Source organism: Nomascus leucogenys, chromosome 12 (assembly GCF_006542625.1).
Source record: "Nomascus leucogenys isolate Asia chromosome 12, Asia_NLE_v1, whole genome shotgun sequence".
Classification (NCBI taxonomy): domain Eukaryota; kingdom Metazoa; phylum Chordata; class Mammalia; order Primates; family Hylobatidae; genus Nomascus; species Nomascus leucogenys.
The window spans coordinates 61,052,710-61,077,141 of record NC_044392.1 but is presented as its reverse complement, the minus strand read 5'-3'; the positions used below and the strand labels follow the sequence as shown (position 1 = coordinate 61,077,141).

The following is a 24,432-nucleotide window of genomic DNA, read 5'->3' as shown; positions in this document are numbered from 1 at the left end:
TTGGCTCTGCAAGTCAAGTTTGACTCCTTAAAGGGAAGCATACCCTTCTAGTCAAAGCCTTGGTAAAACAACCAGTTTCTTTGATTGTGTCCTGTTGCAAAAGAAAATGGATTCTTATTGCACCAATGCAAACAACTATATTGCCATAAGTTAAGAATACTCAGAGATAGTTTCCAAATTCTAGAGGAACCAGGCCGAGAGAAACAAACATGCTCTAAATTTTGTTCGCAAGAGTACACCTTACTCAATTATTAAAGGCTGTAAATAGTCCAAAATGTTTCCTTTACTCTGAAAAACAAAACAAGGATTAGCAATATTCCAAGCAAAAGTCAAAAAGATTGCTCCAATTTTCTGAATTCATTCAGTTAGCTCTTCTTTTCCTTGATATTCATGAACATTTTAGCTCTTCATGAATTCTGTACATTTCCCTTTATTCCAGTGTCATAATCTTCAAAGTTATCAGACCTGTATTTGAGAGCACCTGTCAAAGTTCTATAGCTTATTATAAACCATCTTTTGAAAAGAATTAAAACAAGACAACAATTGTCTGTGAATAACAAAATGTCCAGGGTAGTTACAACTAGAAACACAATTGACAAAGAAGTTTGGTACCTCTGTGGTTTACAATAACTTAACCTTAATTGTGATTGATAGCATACTCAGACATTAGAATTTTAGAAATCCCATACAATTTGGGAACATATATTAGTATTATTCACCAAAATATAACTTAAAGAATATTGAACACCATTTTGGCAATCCTATGTAACTAAACATGTCACATAATCCTGTTTGCCTCTTTTCTGGATACTCCAGAGGCCCTTCTGAAGCATCGGAAAAGCCTGGCGTCAGGAAAGGCAATTTTGAAACTGAAGTTTGATTGTGGGAAGCCTGTTAAATATGTTAGAGGTTGAAAACACTTAATGTTATGAAATAGAATTCCAGATGACATAAATCATTTATTTTGCCAAAATCGTGATTCAGAAACTTTTATAACCTGCTACAAATTTTGCTTAAGAGCAGATTAGTGCCTTATGAATACCTTGTTGTGCTTTTATTTTAATGCTCAATTTACAGAAAAACCCTATAATGCCTTTTTGAATTTAGTCAATATATGCACACACAGAGTTTTTGCAAGATTAATTTTTACAATCCTTCCACCATGTGTTTGAACTTTTAACTTTATTTTATCTAATTTGAAACAATTCTTTAATCTTAGGCAAGAATTTACATTTTTAATGCCTTCTTATAACCTTTTTTTTTTGAGATGGAATTTCACTCTGTCACCCAGGCTGGAGTGCGGTGGCATGATCTCAGCTCACTGCAACCTCTGCCTCCCAGGTTCAAGTGATTTTCCTGCCTGAGCCTCCCGAGTAGTTGGGATTATAGGTGCCCACCACCATGCCTGGCTAATTTTTGTATTTTTTGTAGAGATGGAGTTTTGCCATGTTGGCCAGGCTGGTCTCAAACTCCTGACCACAAATAATCCACCTCCCTCGGCCTCCCGAAGTGCTGGGATTACAGGCATGAGCCACTGCACCTAGCCTCTTATAACCTTTTATTAAAAATACATTTTACTGTTCTTACACACCTCACACGTAAATCTATTTCCAGTAGTCTCAATTACATGTCATAATGGTAACTTTTGGCAATTTTTAACTTCAATGTAAAATCTGGTAAGTTGTTTTGAGTATGTGCTAGGAGCAGCTAAGGTTTGACTCCTTCCTGCGTAATTAAGGGTGTGGTTAGTTCCATATGTCCCCATGCCTTACCAAGTTGAACAGTTCTCAAAAACCAAAAAGCAGTTTATAACCTTAAAACACTTAACAAACCTTGCATTTGACCTGCATAATTTAGTCTACCTATTTATATTTTGATGATATCTGCTTTTTACCAATAATCTTTAAGCCAGTCTTTATTTTACAAAGATTAAAGTTATATGAACTGAAAGGTACCACAGCTTTTATCTTCCCTTTAAAAAATATTTGATCCAAGCACTTATCTTCTTTTAAGCCAATTAATTAGAGCTCTTTTTAGAGACATCACACATATGTAACTACATAGACAGGCAGAAGAAACCCCAGTTGTCATAAGATCTTTTCAAATGGGGAGAGGGATCTATCTGCATTTAATTCCTGGGGTTCCATGAGGATAACAGAGGTCTCTCCCCACTCAGATGTGCATTAAAAGTGGCAAGGCAAAATCGAGAAAAATAATTCAGTCAACTGAAAAAAACCTTTTTCCAGAACAACAAGGTCCAATAAAAGGAAAACATAAAGGCCTTATAAATAGAACTATAACTTGGATATCCACTTTAATTAAGCTGAGTGGTCCTTAAGAAAATCCTTTTAACTCCATTATTAGCCAACTTTAGTTGGGCCAAGCTACCAATACTTCTGGCTTTCAAACTTTACTAAAGCCTCAGAGAAAGGAAAATCCAAGGCAGTGCGTGGAGGGGAAGAGAGTCAATAAGCAGCAAAAGGTTATGCAGATATGAAACCATAAAGGACTCATTCGCTAAGCTAGGATTGAACCAGGGGCCACCACTGTAAAATGGCAAAGGCTAGAATAAAACATTGCTACGTGGTTACAGGTCTTTCTCACAGGCCTGCAGCAAAGTTTGCTGAGGACTATACAGAACGTCATGCAAAGCACACTAGATTGGTTGCAGCTTAAGACGAACCTCACAAATCCTTTCTCACAACTAAAACTACGGAAAATATTAAGTAGTGATCCCCATCATTCCCGGCCTAGCAAAATGTCTTCCAAAAAGAAAAAAACCTGGTTTAAAAGTTACCTGCTGACAAGGTAGCGAAAAGGATGAGACAGCTTAGATGCTAGGCTGTGTTAACTGCTGACAGGGTGAAGAGAAAATGATGCCTGGGGGAAGAACTTATTCTTATGCAATTTGTTCCTCCACTAGGGAGAGAAGCATAATTGCTGTGGGATGGAGCTGGACTCCCTGGCTAGGGGAGGGGGAGACTCCACGGGTTCTTGGCAGGGAATGCCAGCCAGCCTCCTGGGGCCTTTGGGTCATGCGTCCCAGCAGGGAGGGGAGGGCGGCGGGGAACTGCTGCTTGCCCATCTGTACCAAAAAAAGAAAGAAAAGGCCATGGAAAGGCTGGGTTGGACCGAGGCCGACATTCCAGATCTCCGGGAGCAATGGGAGTGGGGGCACAGTTTCCTCTATCCTCAGAAGAAATCCGAAGGAAAAAAGGCTTAGAAGCGAAAGAGAAAAAGATTTTTTTTTTGGTTTGCATCTCACTCACCCTTTCTCAAGCCTTATGTTTCACAAACAATATGTTGTAGGAAAAAACCGGGTTCTTGTCACAGGATCAGGAAAGATTAGGCTTGCAGACACTTTAAAGGGTGAGTATGGCAGGATTTATTGGGTGAAAAGGACAAAAAGGGCCACAGGGACTCTCAGCAAAGAGAGTCCTGCTAGCAGGCTTTCTGCATCACAGATTGAATTCCTGGTTACCACATAAGAGGAGAAGGGGTCAAGTTCATCCCCCCACCCCGCAAACGGCAGGAGCTTCCTGAGGCCCCGCCCTGTCCTCCCAGTGGACAGGCTTATCGGAGGTTCTCCAGGGTGCTCTTTTTACTTGGCTGTCTCATTATATATGAACAACAATCAATATCTGGATTCTCAGGATCCGTATGTCTTGATTGGTGTGCAGCTCTTTACTTGCTAGCTGTATGATCAAGAGCAGTTTACCTAAACTCTTGATGCCTCAGCTTTTCCATCTATGAAATGGAAAAAATAATTGTACATATTTCATAGGGTGATTGTGAGGAATAAATAAGATAATTCACTTACTCATTTAACAAACATTTGTTGAGTTTTTCAGCTGGGCATGTTCAGCTCACACCTGTAATCTCAGCACTTTGGGAGGCTGAGGTGAGCAGATCACTTGAGGCCAGGAGTTCGAGATGGGCCTAGACAGTATGGCAAAACCCTATCTCTACTAAAAATACAAAAATTAGCTGGGCGTGGTGGCAGTGTGTCTGTAATCCCAGCTACTCGGGAGGCTGAGACAGAGAATCGCTTGAGCCCTGGAGGCGGAGGTTGCAGTGAGCCGAGGTCGAACCACTGCACTCCAGCCTGGGCAACAGAGTGGACCCTGTCTGAAAAACAAAAACAAACATTTGTTGAGTTTTAATTATGCTAAAACTCTGGGGATACAGTGGGGAGCAAATGGATGCATATACTGCCTTCATGGAACGACAGCCATCAAGTAGTCACACTTAAATTCAATCACTCGTTGAAATGTAACATTACAGTGGTGACAGGGGCATTAAAGGATTAGTTCATAGTATGATGAGGCCTATGATAAAAAGGATTTGAACTAGTTAGGTTAGGATAGGCTTTTTTGAAGAAGTAAGGATTGAACTGAAATCTGGAGAAAAAATACAGCATATCAGATGGAGGAAACATGCTAAGATTTTTTTCATGGGAGGGAGTATGGTGAGTACACGATGAAGTGAAAGATGCTGCTGGAGAGTTAGATAGGAGCCTTACAATTCATGACCTTGTAAATCATATCAAAGGAATTTTGTATTTATCCTAAGAGGAATGGGAGCCTTACAATTCATGGCCTTGTAAATCATATCAAAGGAATTTTGTATTTATCCTAAGAGGAATGGGACACTCCAGATAATTTTAGCAGGGAGTGACTTGATCAGATTTGCATTTCAAAAAGCACATTTGGCCTGCAGGAGAATAGTATATTAAGGTAGAACAGTTAAGAGTAGACAGACAATCACAGTAGCCAGAGGAGAGATGATGGTGGCTTAGTCTGGGAGGTCATAGTGGTAGTGAGAAAAAGTGATGTAGGATGACATTACCGTTTGTTAAAAATACTGTCTTTTCTCCATTGAATTGCTTTTGCACATTTATTAAAAAAATCAATTGGCCATGTTCGTATGGGTCTATTTCTGGACTCTTATGTTTTCTTGGTGTATTTGTCTATTCATTTGCCAATGTTGCAGTGTCTTGATTACTGTAGATTTAATACTAAGTCTTAGAATTGGGTAATATGATTCCTCCAACTTTATTATTCATTTTCAAAATTGTTGTAGCTATTCTAGTTCCTTTACATTTCCATATAAATTTTATAATTAGATTTTCTTTCTTTCTTTCTTTTTTTTTTTTTTTTTGAGATGGAGTCTCACTCTGTTGTCCAGGCTGGAGTGCAGTGGTGTGATCTCGGCTCACTGCAAGCTCCGCCTCCTGGATTCATGCCATTCTTCTGCCTCAGCCTCCTGAGTAGCTGGGACTACAGGCGTCCACCACCACACCTGGCTAATTTTTTGTATTTTTAGTAGAGATGGGGTTTCACTGTGTTAGCCAGGATGGTCTCGATCTCCTGACCTCATGATCTGCCTGCCTCGGCCTCCCAAAGTGCTGGGATTACAGGCGTGAGCCACCGTGCCCGGCCTAGAATTAGCTTTTCTATACCTTAAAAAACCCTTGCTGAAATTGTTATTGGAATTGTGTGAAATATATAGATTAATTCGGGTTGAACTGACATCATTAGTATGTTGAATCTTCTAGTACATGAACATAGTATCTGTTTCTATTTTTATAGATCTTCTTTATAATGATTTATTTCATTGGCATTTTGCAGTATTCAGCATACAGTACTGTAAATGTTATATTAGGTTTATACCAGAGTATTTCTCTTTTTGCAGGTATTTTAAATAACTACCAAATAGGCATTTGGTTTCTTTTTCTTGCCTTATTGCATGGGCTCAGACTTCCAGTATGCTGAATAACAGTGGTGAGCTTGTAAATCTTTGATATCCTGATTTTAAGAGAAAAACATTCAGTGTTTTACCATTAAGTTATGATGTTACTTGATGGTTTTTGTAGAAAGTTCTCTTGTATTTCTAGTTCACTGAAAGTTTATATTATGAATTGATGTTGAATTGTGTCAAATGCTTTTTCTGTGTCAATTTATATGATCATGTGGTTTTTCTTCTTTAGACCATTAATGTGGTGTATTCATTGATTTACAAATATTGAATGAGCCTTGCATTTCCAGGATAAACCCCATTTGGTGTTGAGTATTGTACTTTTTTTTTCTATATTACTGAATTTTATTTGTTAATATTTTGCTGAGGATTTTTATATTTGAGTTCATAAGAGATACTGGTCTGTAGATTTCTTTTCTTTTGCTATCTGTGTCTGGTTTTGGAGACAAAGTAATGCTGGCTTTGTAAAATGAACTGAGAAGCTGTTTCACAGAGGCAGGTCTTTGCAAACCTATCCCAAAGTTCAAAGAAGCTTAGAGGCTGAAGAAAGAGGCTTACAAATCCAGTTTCTTGGAAACGTTTAATAGGGACTTACAAACAGAAGCCATGTGTGTCTCAAGTAGTGGTAAGAAAAGATGATGAATCCCTACATCATTAACCCCCAGATCCAAGGATTATATACCTTAGAGGAGGGGCACATGTGCTTCAGAGGCAATACTAGGAATATGTCCTAAGGGCAGGATTTATGGGAAGTACCTTCTTGTATACAAGGAACAGTAGATAAACTGGAAATCTTAGAGGCCTTCCTGGAACAGGGGTTAAGCAGAAGCCAACATGGTAGATTAGCTTCCAAGATAGAGTTGTTTTAGGCTCCATTAAAGCTTTTGTTTCTTTTCTGTTTTCTGGAAGAGATTGTATAGAATTGGTATAATTTCTTCTTTAAGTGTTTGGTAGAATTCTTTAGTGAAATCACTTGGGCCTAGAGATTTCTTTTCGGCAAGGTCTTCACTATGGATTTAATTTTTTTTATTGTTATAGAAATATGCAGGTTACCTGTTTAATCTTGAATGATTTTGGTAGTTTTTGGTTTTAAAGAAATTAGTCCATTTCCCCCAAGTTGTCAAATTTCTGTGCATGGAATTTTTTGTAGCATTTCCTGTTATCCTTTTTAATATCTGTATGGTCTGTAAGATTACCTTCTTTTTGTTACTGATACTGGTTGTTGTGTCATTTCTCTTTTTTGTCTTTTTTTTTTTTTGGAGATGGAGTCTTGTTCTATCACCCAGGCTGGAGTGCAGTGGCATAATCTAGGTGCAACCTACACCTCCTGGGTTCAAGTGATTCTTCTGCTTCAGCCTCCTGAGTAGCTGGGATTACAGGCATGCACTACCACACCCTACTAATTTTTTGTATTTTTAGTAGAGATGGGGTTTCACCATATTGGCCAGGCTGGTCTCGAACTCCTGACCTCAAGTGATGCACCCACCTTGACCTCCCAAATTGCTGGGATTACAAGTGTAAGCCACCATGCCCGGCCCCTTTTTTATTAGTCTTGGTAGAAGTTTCTTAATTTCATAGATCTTTTCAAATAATTAGTTTATATTTCATTGATTCTTTCTATTGTTTTTCTGTTTTCAATCTCATTGTTTTCTGCTCCTAGCTTTATTATTTCCTTACTTCTGCTACTTTGAGTTTATTTTGCTCTCTTTCTAGATTCCTAAGGTGGAAGCTTAGATTGTTTTGAGACCTTTCTTTTCTATAAGCATTTGCATGCTATAAATTTCCTCTAGTCACCTTTTCAGCTGCATTTCACAAATTTTTATATGTTGTATTCTCATTTAGGTTAAAATAGTTTTAAATTTCTCTTGAGGATTTTCCTTTGATCCCAGTTAGAAGTCTGTTGTTTAATTTCCATGTATTTGGAGAATTTCCTGTTAATTTTTGTTATTCTTTCCTAGTTTAACTTTGTTATGGTCAGAGAATGTACTTTTTTAAAAATTTGTTAACGTTTGTTTTATATATCAGATATCTGATATACCTTAGTGAATGTTCCATGTGCACTGAAAATAATATGTATTCTGCTATTGTTAGGTAGAGTGTTCTATAATTGTCAGTTAGGCTCAGTTGGCTGATGGTGTTGTACAAATATATGTTTTTAATTGAATTCTTGGGTCTAATTCTATTATTTATTGAAAGAAGAGTGTTAAAACTGGTACAATTTTGGAATTGTTTATCTCTTTAATTCTATCAGTGATTGCTTCATGTGTTTTGAACTTCTGCTATAAACTTCACATTTATATGTAACTACCATTTCTTCTTGATGAATTGACCCTTTGATTATAATTAAATGCCCTCAATTTCTGATAATACTTTTTTGTTTTAAAGTCTATTTAAACATACTATTATAGCCACTCCATGTTTCTTATGCTTGTTGTTTGCATAATATATCTTTCAACCTACATTTGACTTTATATTTGTACATATGTGCTTATATGTAGCCTGCATATAATTGGGTCTTCTTTCTTTATGCACTCCAATATTCACTGCTAATTGGAGAATTTAGACCATTGATATCTTTAAAAATTGTTGTTTCAGTGTTGATGTGGCTTAGATTAGATTCACCATTTAAAAGTTGTTTTCCGTTTGCTCCTTTTGTTTTGTTTCTGTTTTAAACTCTCTGCCTTCTTTTGGGTTATTTGAATATTTTTTGGTATTCCGTTTTAATGTATCTACTGGTATTTTATCTACACTTCTCTGCATTTATTTTTGTGGCTGTTCTAAGGATTACAACATGTATCCATTACCTTGTCTATATTCAGTTAATATTGTACCACTTCATGTTAAATGTTGAAACATTTTTTTTTTTTTTTTAGACGGAGTCTTGCTCTGTTGCACAGGCTGGAGTGCAGTGGCGCGATCTCGGCTCACTGCAAGCTCCGCCTCCTGGGTTCACGCCATTCTCCTGCCTTAGCCTCCCGAGTAGCTGGGACTACAGGCGCCCACCACCACACCTGGCTAATTTTTTGTGTTTTTAGTAGAGATGGGGTTTCACCGTGTTAGCCAGGATGGTCTCGATCTGCTGACCTCGTGATCCACCTGCCTTGGCCTCCCTATTTATGTTCTTTTCCCACTTTGTCCTTTATGCTAGAGTTGTCATATATATTACACCTACATGCATTTACATCTTCCAAGACAGTGCTATAATTTTTGCTTTAGTAGTCATATGTTTTTTAAATAACTTGAGAAAAATGATCTTTTATATTTACTGCAATATTTACCAGTTGTGATATTCTTTATTTTTTCCTGAAGATCCACGTTTACCTCTAATATTGTTCTCCTTCAGCCTAAAGAACTTCCTTTAGTATTTCTTGTAGTGCAGTTTTGCTGCTGACAAATTTTCTTAGTTTTTCTTTTTGAATATATTATTTATTTACTCTTCATTCTGGAAGATTTTTTTTTTTTTTTTGGTATAGGATTGTGGGTTGACAGTTTTGTTTCTTTCAGCACCTTAAAGATGATGTCTTATTGTCTTTGATCCTCCATGTTTTCTAATGAGAGACCCACATACTTTCAAGATTTTCTCCTTAACTTTGATTTTCAGCAGTATGTAAGTGAAGTTGAATTATTATATTTGAGATTCACTGCACTTCATAAATCTGTAAATTTTTGACTTTCTTCAAATATGGGAAGTTTTGGCCATTTAAATATTTTTCTGCCCTATTTTTGTTATCTTCTCCTTCTAAGATTACAATTGTACATTGATTTGATCTTTTTATATTGTTCCACGGGTTCCTGAGGTGCTATTCATTTTATTTCAATATTTTTTCTCTGTGTTCTTCAGACTATCGTTTCTGTTGTTCTGATAGTCAGATTCACTGAATCTTTCCTTGTAATCTCCATTGTGCTCCTATGAGCATTCAATGAATTTTTTTTACCAGTTCTAAAATTTCCATTTGTTCTTATTTTGTATTTCTTTCCTTAGATTTTCTATCTTTTTATTCATTTTAAGAGTATTTACTATACCTGACTGAGCATAACTGAATTAGCTGCATTAAAGTTCTCATCTGATAAAGTTCTCACATCTTGGTTATACTGGGGTTAGCATATATTTATTGCCTTTTCCCTTGAGAATGTTGACATTTTACCAGTTCTTTGTATGTTGAATAATTTTGGATTATATTCAGGACATTGTGAAGGTTATATTATGTAGATTCTATTATATTCTTCTGAATAATGTATATGTTTTTATCTATCAATTAGCTTGCTAGATTCAAAAATAAACTTTATCTCACCTTCTATAAATGGTGCTTCAAATCTTAGTTTAATTCTCTGAGCCTTTGGTGTACTACTTTTGACTCTGTATATGAATGTATGCTTCATGGGTTGTTTTTAAATTTGTGTAGTATTCATACATAGAATCAGGAGATTAATTTCGGTGGTTCTTTGTTCTGTATGATTTCTCCTTTATATTGTGGCAGCTGGTTGTGGTTCCCAGGGATCCTTTTCCTGGTTCTACCAGGTTCCTCTAGCAAGAGAGATGGTGGGGTTTCTATTGTAGTTTTAGCTGCCTATACCACACTGCTTAGCAGTGACATTTCACCACTGGGACAAAGCTACCAAAAACTGACAAACTCACTCCTCTTCCAGCCACTTATGTTAATTTTTCTTTTTTTACTTGTTAAAATCCTTAGGTTATATATTGTCTCTCTCTCTCTCTCTCCCCCTCCCTCCCTCCCTCCTTCTTCCCTCTCTCTCTCCCTTGCTGTACACACACACACACACACACACACATATTTATATGTATTTATGCATTTTGTCCAGAGTTTATAGAAGTTTTCAGTGGGAGAGTTGGTCTCTGGGCATGAGATTATAGTGAAATACTAAAAGCTAAAAGACTGCTTCTATTTTTTGATCTGTCAAATGGAGACATAAAAATCTGACTTTCATAGAGTAGTGTAAAGAATGAAAATATATTTTAAGCATCTAGTGAGGGCTGGTCATACAGAAGTCATTCGAAAGCATGAAACCATGGTTATTATTATCAATCTGTCTCCACAGTCCTTGATATAATTTAAACACTTTTCATCTTGCATTTGTTTTGGCACAGTAGTTGCATTACTGGCTTTCTTGTTTTTAGGTTCACCCTACTGAAGCTTTCTTCTGCACTATTGCTAGTGTTATCTTTTAAAATCACAAATATGATGACATATTGTTACAGTAAAATTTATGATGATTCCACATTGTCTATAGATAAAATTCAAACTCCTTAACTACAATTAGTAGTTTTTATGGTTAATAATATAGGACCTTTTATTATGAGGCCTTTTATAAAATTGTTGTGATGTCGTGCTTGGGAAGACAAAGTAAAAAGTGAGTTCATAAATATATGCTGTGTTGGATAGTAGAAGGAATGATGAGAAATTAATCATCTGTAACTAAATTAATTATTGTGTTCCAGGGCTGTGTCTACTGAATTGTCTGTCATCGTGTTTAGTCTTTGAATTTACTTAATATTGACTAATTTTCTCTTTTTAAAGAATTTTAGCCAGGGGGAAGCTCACAGTTCTTTCCACAGCTCCATTTGGGCAGTTTGATTACTTTCAATAGGTGTATGGTTTGGCGTTCCTGATTTGTTAATGTTTAAAAATAGGGAGAAAAGGAAAAGCTTTCATATGAAAATAAACAATTTGAGAAGATTGTTGAAGAATTAAAAGGATCAGAACAAGAACTAATTGGTCTTCTCCAAGCCAGAGAGGTTTGTTTAAGGAAACATTTTTATTTTAAATATTTTGTTAATAGAATATAGATTTGTGGATTATGGTATAAGTATTTGTTTTGTTAAAGATTTCTTCACAAAATTCCTTTCCAAGCATTTATTATTACATTAATATGTTTATGATTGATTTAAAACACATCTAGACAACCTCCATATTATAATGTGAGAAAGATCAGCATTTGAAAGATCAATATGATGCACTATGCTATGGTTTATAATAGTTATATTTCTTGATGTCTTGAGTATTTTTTCTTTTGAGACAGAGTCTCGCTATGTTGCCCAGGCTGGAGTGGAGTAGCTAATTCAAAGGCACAATCATTGCACACTGTAGCTTTGAACTCCTGTGCTTCCTGGCTCATTCCCTCAAGTAGCTAGGATTATAGGGGCACACCACCATGCCTAGCCAAGTATTTCTTAATTGGTACATTTGAAATTTAGCCTTCATTAAGTTAGGTTCTTAGTTTATAGTACTTTTTATAGTGCTCATGTTATAGTTTTAGAATTTGCATGTTAAAGTATGTTTCCAGTCCATGACAATATTACATCTTATCTTTTTATAATAATAAGAACATTTTAGTTTTTTAAGACACTATCTGATTTCATCAATTAATATATTTCTCCTTGATAATATAACATTTTAATAGAAATTAATTACTTGGCAGAGTGATGAGAATATTTTATAGCATATAAATGTTTTTCTGGTTCAATTTTACAATATCAAGATAGAATTTACTTATATTGAATGTGTCATTGTTCATTGTTTTAAAATTATGGTGATTATTCACTTTAAATTTACTCATTTAAATATTTGACATAACCTGCCGAATTTTTGCCAAATATATGACTTAATTACACAGTGACTATACCTTTTAAATGAGAAAATTCGAAAAACACTTGCCATAGTTATATATGTTTATTTTGCAGAAAGAAGTACATGATTTGGAAATACAGTTAACTGCCATTACCACAAGTGAACAGTATTATTCAAAAGAGGTTAAAGATCTGAAAACTGAGCTTGAAAATGAGAAGTATGTTTTCCATTTATCTAAAAATAGCTTATGTACTCAATTCCTAAGCTTTCTGGTAATAAACAATAATTTAGTAAATTATATTTAATATTTATTTGAATAGAATTGAAATTGTATTTTATTCTTAAGGATCTAAATAATGTGCTAATTTCATTGCTAAGGAAAGTACATATCACTGACATAAAAAGAGTACATCCCAAAGTTGAGAACCACTTTAGATCAATGTGTTACTTTTCTTAGTGGTATTTAGTTCCCCATAAAAATAATCATTTTCAGTTCTAACTAGTTGTTTTGCTAAATTATTTTATAGGTTTTTGCTGATGAAGTGTCAAAATAAAAATTTATTTCTTACATTATCCAAATAAAATATTGAATTAGATGATTTTTACCTACTCAGTAAGTTTAATTTGGAGAGAAAGCGGGGGAAATTATTATGGTATTATTGCTCAGAGAAAAGTAAATTCAAGTAGCTCGTATAGTGGTGGTGAGCATGATTTTTCCCTTTTGGTGGCTTCTCAGTGCTAGATTAAATATGAGAAGTAAACAGTTTATGCAGCATCCTCTCCCTTCCTTTTTATCTAATTCTCTATTTCTGGTACCTTTTCAATAGTACTTTTTTAAGGGCCCTAGGTTAAACTCATCTATTAACTAATGTCCCTGTTAATGAATGGACTGGTTAGTTATTTGTACTTTAATGTAAATTTGTTATCCTTAGTTTATTTGCTTTTCAACTTTTCATGGCTTAGTGAAACACTTTATTTCCTCTTTGATGAATTTCCAGTATCATTAAGTAGAAATAGATAATAGATGCTCCTAAAATCACTCTGTAGAGCCACATACTCCTCTGCCTTCATTTAAAATTGACATTGGATGTAAGCAATACAGCAATAATCTCTCTTCCAATGTAGAGCATTTGAGATCTTTTAAGAGCAAGTTAGGTGTTGTGCACAAAAGTTAAACTTAGTTGTTTTTTTTAATACTTTAAGTTTTAGGGTACATGTGCACAACGTGCAGGTAAAAATATCTTAATTAAACACAGCTCATGCCTCATGTACTACTTTAATCAAGTTATAGGAAGTTTTGAAATAACTTCTAAGAGACAGTCTAATGGAGAGGAAAAAATTATTGAAGAAAATAATGTACTCTTCAAAATTTGTGGAAAGTATGAAAGGATGAGCAAACAGGGAACATGCAAGGAAATATATTGTATGACATTTGAAAATTTAGTAAAAAAAAATTTCAAAAATATAAAAATTAGAGGGAATAATGTAATGATCAACCTATCACCCAGCTTCACGAATTATAAATCAATAGTCAATTTTGTTTCATGTTTTTCCCCCGGCCCTTCATCCCTTTCCCCTATCATTATGTTGAATTAAATTCCATATTATGTCATTACATTTGTAAATATTTTGGTATGACTTTTTTTAAAAAACAGGCTTAAGAATACTGAATTAACTTCACACTGCAACAAGCTTTCACTGGAAAACAAAGAGCTCACACAGGAAACAAGTGATATGACCCTAGAACTCAAGAATCAGCAAGAAGATATTAATGTGAGTTGAAAAAGAAAGTGCTGGTGACTTAGTTTTCTTCCAATTAGTAGGTTAAAATAGATGACCTCTAAAGACCGTTTGACCTTTAAAGTCTGATTGCTTTAGAGCTAAAACTTTGTTTTAGAAGAAAAATATGCATATTGGTCTTATAGGGTGGTAATAGGCAACAGAGGCCTGATTAATATGGAGGCCACTCCTAGAAAAAGTTAATCTAATTTTAGGCATCAAGATTTTAAAAAAGTATTTAGTCAATAGGTATTTATTAAGTCATATAAGATTGTGGAGGATACAGTGGTGAATAAAATGTCACCCTTTTTCTTTAAAAACTTATGACTTAATAAAAAATAGTAATTTCTCACATAACTTAAGCAAAATACTATGTCATATATGTTGTTAGTGGAACAAGGTGCTATCAGAGTTTGCAGGATCACTTCTGCTTTGGATAAAGAGAAGGCTTCTGAGAGAATATAGCATTGATTTTGGTCTTAAAAGATGAATTATGAGTTCAGTAGGTAACAATGAATGGAAAACATTACTTGAAGTGACAATATGAACAAAGGATACAGACTCAAAGTAACACTGGAAAACCAAATGATACTTGTTTTGTTAACTGTTATATAGAGATTGTTGGGTGAATAATTAAAGTAAGGCTTAAAAAGTAGTATGGAACTATACAAGTTGAAAAGCCCATTTTTTTCTTTATATATAACTAAATAAATTTTATGCTGATAGATAAAGGTCTTAAATAGTAGTTTAAATTTTATTTTTGTTTAAACAAAATAATTGATATAAACAACTATTTCTTTAGAATAACAAAAAGCAAGAAGAAAGGATGTTGAAACAAATAGAAAATCTGGAAGAAACAGAAACCCAATTAAGGCAAGACTAACAAATTGGCCTTTTTTTGTCTGGCAAAAGATTTTGATATTTCTTTTCTATTAACTTGTTATCATTAATTTAAATTGGACTGCTGTCAAATATTTTATAAAGTAAAAATTAGACATAAATCACTGTTGTGGAATCCTGCTGAAAAATAAAATTATAATAATGCCTACTTTATACTTAGTGTTAAAAGTTAGTGAGATTAGACAGAAATTTTAAAGCATCATAAACCTTCTAATTCTTTAATATTTAATTAAGAAAATATATTAATCATATTTCATAAAATACAGAAATCTTAAAAATTACTTCTAATCATATGAACTATTATAATACTGGAGTATTTATACCCACTCTATATTTTAAAGAATGTATTTGGTCATTGCTTATAATCATACATATATAATTTTATATGTGGTTTTTCATTTAATATTATTTTTAGCATTATTAATGTTTTCATGTGTTTTCACAGTCATCTATTTTAATGCCCATCTACCAGTCATTCAAGTGGATGTAATGACATTATTTTAGTCATTTTTACTTTTGGATATTTATGTTTTTTAGTTTTTCATTTTCATAAATAATACTAGTAAACATGTTGGCACATAAATACTTTTTCCTTATTTTGAATTAGATCATAGTAATAATAATTTCTATGGTGTGATGGTTAAATAGTTTCCAATAGGTTGTATCATTGTAAACCATGCAATACAACAAATATTATATGAAAATGCTGGTCCTAAAATGTTTTAATTGATATTGGGTATTATTAATTTATTGATAATTTAAAAGATAAGGATAAGTCATTTTTGATATGATTTATGATTTTTATTTTTTGGATAAGCTTTGGAAGCTTTCAAGTTTGATTTTAGAAATTCTTCTTTTTAAAATTGTCTGCTTATACCTGTTGCCCTCTAATCTTTTGAGGTTTTTTTTTATTGATTTGCTTGAGCTTCTAAAAATATATTAATCTTTTAACTGGTTAATTATAGCACATATTTTCCCTAACCTGTTGTTTTCCTTTAACTTCAGAGAACTTTTTATTATATGAAAGGTTTCAATTTTTTATTAAACTTGATTGTCTTTTGTGATTTTACCATTGCTTCTTTTAAGGTTTCTTTTTAATTTTCAATTTTTAATTTTTGTGGGTACATAGTAGGTATATATACGTATGGGGTATATAAGACATTTCGATACAGGCATACAATGTATAATAATCATATCAGAGTAAATGGGGTATGCTTCACTTTAAGCATTTATCCTTTGTGTTACAAATAACCCAATTATACTCTTTTACTTTTAAAAAAAGTACATGTAAATTATTATTGATTATAATCACCTTGTTGTGCTATTAAATACTAGATGTGATTCACTTTCTATTTTTTGTACTCATTAACCATCTCCATTTCCCCCTATCACCACTACTCTTCCTAGCCCCTGGAAACCCTCTTTCTACTCTCTATCTTAATGAGTTCAATTGTTGTAATTTTAGCTCCTTCAAATAAGTGAACATGCAAAGTTTGTCTGTCTGTACCTGTCTTATTTCAGTTAACCTAATGACCTCCAGTTCCATCTATGCTGTTGCAAATGACAAGATCTCATTCTTTATTATGGCTGAATAGTACTCCGTGGTGTATATGCATCACATTTTTGTTATCCATTCACCTGTTGATGGACACTTAGGTAGCTTCCAAATATTGGCCATTGTGAACCGTGCTTCAATTAACAGAGTGCAAATGTCTCTTAGATATACTGATTTCCTTTCTTTTGGGTATATACACAGGAGTGGGATTGCTGGGTGATACGGTAGCTCTATTTTTGAGGAAGCTCCAAGCCATTCTCCATAGTGGTTGTACGAATTTACATTCCCACCAGCAGTGTATGAGTGTTTCCTTTTCTCCGCATCCTTGCCAGTATTTGTTATTGCCTGACTTTTGGATAAAAGCCATTTTAACTGGGGTAAGATGGTATCTCATTGTAGTTTTGATTTGCATTTCTCTGATGACCAGTGATGTTGAGCACCTTTTCATATACCTGTTTGCCATTGGTATGTCTTCTTTTGAAAAATCCCTATTTAGATCTTTTGCCCATTTTTTCCCATAGGATTATTAGATTTATTCCCATAGAGTTTTTTGAGCGCCTTATATATTGTGTGCATTAGTCCTTTGTCAAATGGATAGTTTACAAATATTTTCTCCCATGCTGTGGGTTGTCTCCTCCCTTTGTTGATTTTTTTCTTTTTTTTTTTTTTTTTTTTTTTTTTTTTTTTTTTTTTTTTTTTGCTGTGCAGAAGCTTTTTAACTTGACGTGATCTGACTTATCTATTTTTGCTTTGGTTGTCTGTACTTGTGGGATATTACTCAAGAAATCTTTGCCCAGTCCAATGTCCTGGAGAGTCTCCTCGATGGTTTCTTTTAGTAATTTCATAGTTTGAGATCTTGGATTTAAGTCCTTGATCCATTTTGATTTGATTTTTATATATGGCAAGAGATAGGGGTCTAGTTTCATTCTTCTGCATATGGATATATGGATATCCAGTTTTCGCAGCACTGTGTATTGAGACTATCCTTTCCCTAATGTGTGATCTTGGCACCTTTGTCAAAAATGAGTTAACTGCAGATGTATGGATTTCTTTTTGAGTTCTCTGTTCTGTTTCATTGGTCTATATTTCTGTTTTTATGCTAGTGCCATGCTGTTTTGGTTACTATAGCTAGGTAGTAGATTTTGAAATCAGGTAATGTGATTCCTCTAGTTTTGTTCTTTTTGCCCAGAATATCTTGGGCTATTCTGGGGCTTTTGTGGTTCTATATAAATTTTAGGATTGTTTCTTTTGTTTCCGTGAAGAATGTCATTGGTATTTTGATAGAGATTGCATCGAATCTGTAGATTGCTTTGGGTAGTACAGACATTTTAACAATATTGATTGCTCCAGTCCATGAACACGGAATGTCTTTCCTTTTTTTGTGTGTCCTCTTAAATTTCATTAATCAGTGTTTTATAGTTTGCATTGTAAAGATTTTTCACTTTTTTGCTTGGTTAATTTCTAGATGTTTAATTTTATTTATAGCTATTTTAAATGGGAGTACTTTCTTGATTTATTTTTCAGGTTGTTTGCTGTTGCCATATAGAAATGCTACTGATTATTTTATCTTGAAACTTTCCTGAATTTGCTTATTAGTTCTAATAGTTTTTTGGTGGGATCGTTAGGCTTTTCCAAGTATAAGATTATACTTGGAAATATACGTATTTCCAAGAAATATACATCTGCAAGCAAGGATAATTTGACTTCTTTTCCAATTTGAATGCCCTTTATTTCTTCCTTTTGTCTAATTCCTGTAGCTAGGACCTCCAGTACTATGTTGAATAACAGTGGTGAAAGTGGGCATCCTTGTTGTGTTCCAGGTCTAAGAGGAAAGGCCTTCAGTGTTTCCCCATTCAGTGTGATACTAACTGTGGGTCAGACATATATGCTTTTATTATGTTGAGCTATGTTCCTTCCGTACCCAGTTTTTTGAGGGTTTTTATCATGAACAGATGTTGCATTTTATCAAATGCTTTTCAGCATCAATTGAAATGATCATATGGTTTTTGTCCTGTAGCATGTTGATACAATGTATCACATTGATTTATTTGTATATGTTGAATTATCCTTACATTCGTGGGATAAATCTCACTTGATTATGATTAATGATCTTTTTAATGTATTGTTGAATTTGGTTTGCTAGTATGTTGTTGAAGATTTTTGCATCAATGTTCATCAGGGACATTGCCCTTTAGTTTCCTTTTTTTATGTGTCTTTATTTGGCTTTGGTATCAGGGTAATACTTGCCTCACAGAATGAGTTTAGCTGTATTCCCTCCTCCTTTATTTTTTGGAATAGTTTGTGTAGGATTGATATTAATTCTTCTTTAAATGTTTTGAAAATTTCAGCAGTGAAGCCATTAGGTCCTGGGTTTTTCTTTGCTGGAAGACTTTTTATTATAGCTTTGATCTCATTACTTGTTTTTTTGGTCTGTTCAGGTTTTAGATTTCTTCATGGTTCAATTTTGGTAGGTTGTATGTGTCTAGGTATTTATCCATTTCTTCTAGGTTTTCCAATTTATTGATGTATAGTTGCTTAGAGTAGCCTCTAATGATCCTTTGAATTTCCGTGATACCGGTTATAATGTCTCCTTTTTCATCTCCTTTTTAAAATTTATTTTGGTCTTCTCTTTTTCTTAGTTCGTCTTCCTAAAGTTTTGTCAATTTTATCTTTTCGAAAAACCAACTTATTGTTTTGTTGATGTTTTGTATTGTTTTAATTTCATTTATTTCTGCTCTGATCTTTATTATTTCTTCTCTTCTACTAATTTGGGTTTGGTTTGCTCTGCCTTTTCTAGTTTTTTAAGATGCATCGTTAGGTTATTTGACTTTTTAAAACTTTTTTGATGTAGGCACTTATAAACACACCTCTTAATACTCCTTTTGCTGTATCCCATAGGTTTTGGTATGTCGTCTTTCTATTATCCTTTGTTTCAAGACATTTTTCAGTTTTCTTCTTAATCTCTTTATTGAACAACTAACGATTCAGGAGCACATTTTAAAATTTTCATGTGTTTTTACAGTTTTCAAAATTCTTCTTGTTATTAACTTTCAGTTCAATTCATTGTAGTCAGAGTAAGTACTTGATATGATTTCAATTTTTAAAATGTTTTAAGACTTGTTTTGTGGCTTAACATATGGTCTGTCCTTGAGAATGTTCCATGTGCTTAGGAGAAGGATGTTTATTCTGCAATTGTTGGATGAAATGTTCTGTAAATATATATTAGGTTCATTTGGTCTAAAGTGCAGATTGCTTGATGTTTCTTTGGATGATCAAAGTCTGGATGATCTGTCCAATGCTGAAAGTGGGGTGTTTAAGTTACCAGCTATTATTTTACTGGAACCTATCTCTCTTTAGCTTAATAATATTTGTTTTATATATCTGTGTGCTCCAGTGTTGGGTGCATATATCTTTATAATTGTTATATTCTGTAGCTGAATTCACCCCTTTTTCATTATATAATGACCTTCTTTGTCTCTTTTTATAGTTTTTGTATTGAAATCCATAATGTCTGGCATAAGTATAGCTATTTCTGCTCTTTTTTATTTTCCATTTGCATGGAGTTTCTTTTACCATTCCTATATTTTCAGTCTATGTGTATCTTTACAGGTGAAGAGGTGTTTCTTGTTAGGTAACAGCCTGTTGGGTCTTGTTTTTCTATCCATTCAGTTGCTCTATGTCTTTTGATTGAAGAGTTTAGTCCATTTACATTCAATGTTATTATTGATAAGTAAGGACTTACGCTAGCCATTTCGTTATTTGTTTTCTGGTTGTTTCGTGTTCTCTTCTTTCTTCTTTCCTTCTTGTTTTCCTTTTAGTGAAGGCAATTTTCTTTGGTGGTATATTTTAATTTCTTACTTTTTCATTTTTGTTTATTTGTTGTGTATTTTTTTATTTGAAGTTACCGTTAGGCTTGCAAATAATATAACCCATTATTTTATTTTTTATTTTTATTTTATTCCATTTTGACAGTCTTATACATGGGTTGATGACTTTATTGAAGAATCAAATGATAGAAAGTGATTCATACTGAGACAACACACACACACACATACACACACAAAACGTAAAAACTCAGTTCTGTCTCTGAAAGTCCATTAATTGTTCCCACTTTTCAATGTTCATCCTTCTAGCACGTTTCAGGTCTTCTTTTGTCCCGTTTCCTCTCTGTTCATCTCTGTTCTCTGTTTTCTATTTTTCTTTTCATCCCCAAATTTCTGCCTAGATGGGTTTAGCTGTTTCTTTGTTTCCTAGACCCATTTAATCCATATTTTCACGATGGCATCAACCACCCCAGGAAGGTTTTCAATGCATTTTCCTAGACAAAGATAGTTTCCTCTCTCCAAAGATTTTTGAAGCTACTTTTAAACAGATAGTTTCACCCCATTGATCATCTCCTTAAGACCCAGATTAAGTAGCATAGGATTCGACAGGTTGAGTCAGGCTGGAAAGAGGTACTCAGTTATATTAAGACATATTTTAAGGCTGAAATCCAGATAGTAGAGTGGCACATCCTGTGAGCTGTGTAATGATTTATCCTCAATATACTTTAATAGATTAAAACTCACTGACTGATACTAGCTGGTAGTGATCTTCTTGGACAGGGGTGGGAGGGTGGGCAAAGTCTTTGCTTAATTAAGTCTATGTCTCTAGTGCATAAAATGGAACCTGGAACATTTTTTAGATTCTCAATAACTTTTTCTAGACCAAACTGAACCCAGCCAAGTAAGAAAAAACTATAAAATCAACTATTAATAGATGATTTATCTTGCCCCTCACATTTTTAGTCTATTTTCTTATGCTTTTCTTCCAAATTTACTAGACATTTTTTTAGTCTAGCTTATCTGTGTTATGTAAAAGCAACAAAAAGAAAAGGTTTATGCCATCCCAGGGAACATAATAATGGTGGTGGTAGTGTCAGAGTTAGAGTGAGAAAACTATCAATTAAGCCACCCCTCTCTACCTATTGAGTCTTTTTAATGCTGCAATGACAGTATCCATGCATAGTTCTAAAATTGGAGATTTGTCCCATTACACATGTTTATACATTAATAATAATAATACAATCAGATACCACTTTACATATTAGGATAGCTATTATGTAGAAAAAACCAGAAATGTTGAAGCATTGGCAAGGATGTGGATAAATTAAGTCCCTTGTGTATTTCTGGTGGGAATGTAAAATCATGTGCAATGCAGTATGGCAGCCAATCAAAGACTTAAACATAGCATTACCATATGATCCAGGAATTCCACTGTTAGTATGCCATAGACTGAATATTTATGTCCCCCCAAGTTTATATGTTGAAAACTAATCCAAATGTTAGGTATTTAGAAGCGAGGCATTTGGAGATAATTAGGTAATGAAGGCATAACCTCGTGAATGGGATTAGTGCCTTTGTAAAAGAGACCTCAGAAAGCTGCTTCCTTGTCCCTTCCAACACATAAGGACCTAGCAAGAAGATGGCTGTCTATGAACAAGGGAGCAGGCCCTCACCAAATACCGAATCTCTCAGTGCGTTTATCTTAGCCCCCAGAACTGTGAGACAAGTGTTTGTTGTTTAAGCCACCCTGTCTGTGGTATTTTTATTATAGCAGCCTAATGGTAAGACAAGGCATATGCCCAAAAGAATTGAAAGCGATGGCTTTAATAGATATTTGTACACTCATGTTCATAGCAGCATTATTTGTAATAACCAAAAGGTAGAAACAACTCAAGTGTCCATTGATGTATAAATAGATGAACAAAAAGTGATATATTCATACAATAGAACAGGGGTTCCCAACCCCCCGACCATGGACAGGTTCTGTTCTGTGGCCTGTTAGGAAACAGGCTTCACAGCAGGAGGTGAGCAGCGGGTGAGCAAGTGAAGCTTCATCTGTGTTTACAGCTGCTCCCCACCGCTCACATTTCTGCCTGAGCTATGCCTCCTGTCAGAGCAGCAGCAGATAGAATCTAATCTATCCCTTAGATTCCCATAGGAGTGTGAACCCTCTTGCAATATAACCCATTATTTTAAACTGATGACAAGTTAACTGATTCATAAGCAAATAAACAAAGAGAAAACTAATAAAAACTCTATAACTTTGTTTCCCTGGTTTTAAACTTTTTGTTGTTTTTATTTGTATTTTATTATTGTGTTTATGTCTGGAAAAATTGTTATTATTTTTCATCAGTTCATCTTTTTGTCTTCCTACTTAAGATACGAGGCCAGGTAAGGTGGCTCACTCCTGTAATCCCAGCACTTTGGGAGGCCGAGGCAGGCAGATCACCTGAGGTCAGGAGTTTGAGACCAGCCAGGCCAACATGGTGGAACCCTGTCTCTACTAAAAATACAAAAATTAGCCGGGCATGGTGGCGGGTACCTGTAATCCTAGCTACTGGGGAGGCTGAGGCAGGAGAATTGCTTGAATCCGGGAGGTGGAGGTTGCAGTGAGTGACAAGAGTGAGACTGTCTCAAAAAAAAAAAAAAAGATATGAATAGTTACATTCCACAATTACAGTGTTATAATGTTCTATGTATTTACTGTTACCAGTGAGTTGTGTATCTTCAGATGATTTCTTATTGCTCATTAACATTCTTTTCTTTCAGATGGAAGAACTCTCTTTACCATTTCTTGTAGGACAGGTCTGGTATTAATGAAATTTCTTAGTTTATGTTTGTCTGAGAAAGTCTTTATTTCTCCTTCACGTTTGAAGGATATTTTCACTGGATATACTATTCTAGGGTAAAAGTTTTTTCCTTCAGCACTTTAAATATGTCATGACCCTCTCTGGGCCTGTAAGGTTTCCATTGAAAAGTCTGCTGCCAGACATACTATATGTTATTTATTTCTTTTCTCTTGTTGCTTTTAGGATTCTTTCTTTATCCTTGACCCTTGTGAGTTTGATTTTTAAGTGCCTTAAGGCAGCCTTCTTTGGTTTAAATATATTTGGTGTTCTGATAACCTTCTTGTCCTTGAATATTTAGATCTTTCTCTAGGTTGGGAAGTTCTCTGTTATTATCCCCTTGAATCAACTTTCTACTCTTATCTCTGTCCCTACCTCCTCTTTAAGGCCAATGACTCTTAGATTTGCCCTTTTGAGGCTGTTTTCTAGATCTTGTAGGCATGTCTACTAGGCATTCTTGTATTGCTATAAAGAAAATACCTGAGACTGGGTAATTTCTAAAGAAAAGAGGTTAATTGGCTCATAGTTCTGTAGGCCGTACAGAAAGCATGGTGATGGCATCTGCTCAGCTTCTTGGAAGGCCTTAGGGAACTTTCACTCATGATAGAAAGCAAAGGAGGCACTTCACATGGCAAAAGCAGGAGCAAGAGTGGTGGGGAGGACACACTTTTAAACATCCAAATGTTGCAAGAGTTCGCTATTGCAGACATCACCAAGCCATGAGGGATCCTCCCCCACGACCCAAACACCTCCCACCAGGCCCCACCTCCAATATTGGCGATTACATTTCAATATGAAATTTGGGAGAGAGCAAATATCCAAAATGTATCATTGCACTTCCCCGCACCCAAATCTCATGTACTTTTCACATTCCTACATACAATCATGCCTTCCAAATAGTCCCCCAGAGTCTAACTCATTCCACCATTAACTCAAAAGTCCAAAAGCCAAAATCTCATCTGAGACAAGGCAAGTCCCCTCCACCTGTAAAATCAAAACAAGTTAATTACTTCCAAGATACAATGGATAAATACTCCCATTCCAAAATGGAGAAATCAGCCAGAAGAATTGAGTTCAGGTTCCATGCAAATCTAAAACCCAGCAGGGATGTCATTATATCTTAAAGCTGCAAAATAATCTCCTTTGACTCCATATGCCACATCCAGAGAACACTGCTGCAAAGG

At 34.6% G+C, this 24,432-nt stretch overlaps 1 protein-coding gene across 4 annotated transcripts in view; it reads left to right on the top strand.

Annotated features, from left to right (window-relative positions):
* SYCP1 (synaptonemal complex protein 1) overlaps nucleotides 1-24,432 on the top strand; it is a 141,507-nt gene that overhangs the window by 45,317 nt on the left and 71,758 nt on the right. For all 4 annotated transcript variants that reach the window (XR_001114183.2, XM_012500322.2, XM_012500321.2 and 1 more), the window contains exons 17-20: nucleotides 11,408-11,512; nucleotides 12,458-12,561; nucleotides 14,000-14,117; nucleotides 14,926-14,996. Coding sequence is in view for 3 of the 4 variants with exons in the window: in XM_012500322.2 (XP_012355776.1) it covers nucleotides 11,408-11,512; nucleotides 12,458-12,561; nucleotides 14,000-14,117; nucleotides 14,926-14,996 (398 nt within the window). In the remaining variant the exon portion in view is untranslated. The remainder of the gene's footprint in view (nucleotides 1-11,407; nucleotides 11,513-12,457; nucleotides 12,562-13,999; nucleotides 14,118-14,925; nucleotides 14,997-24,432) is intronic.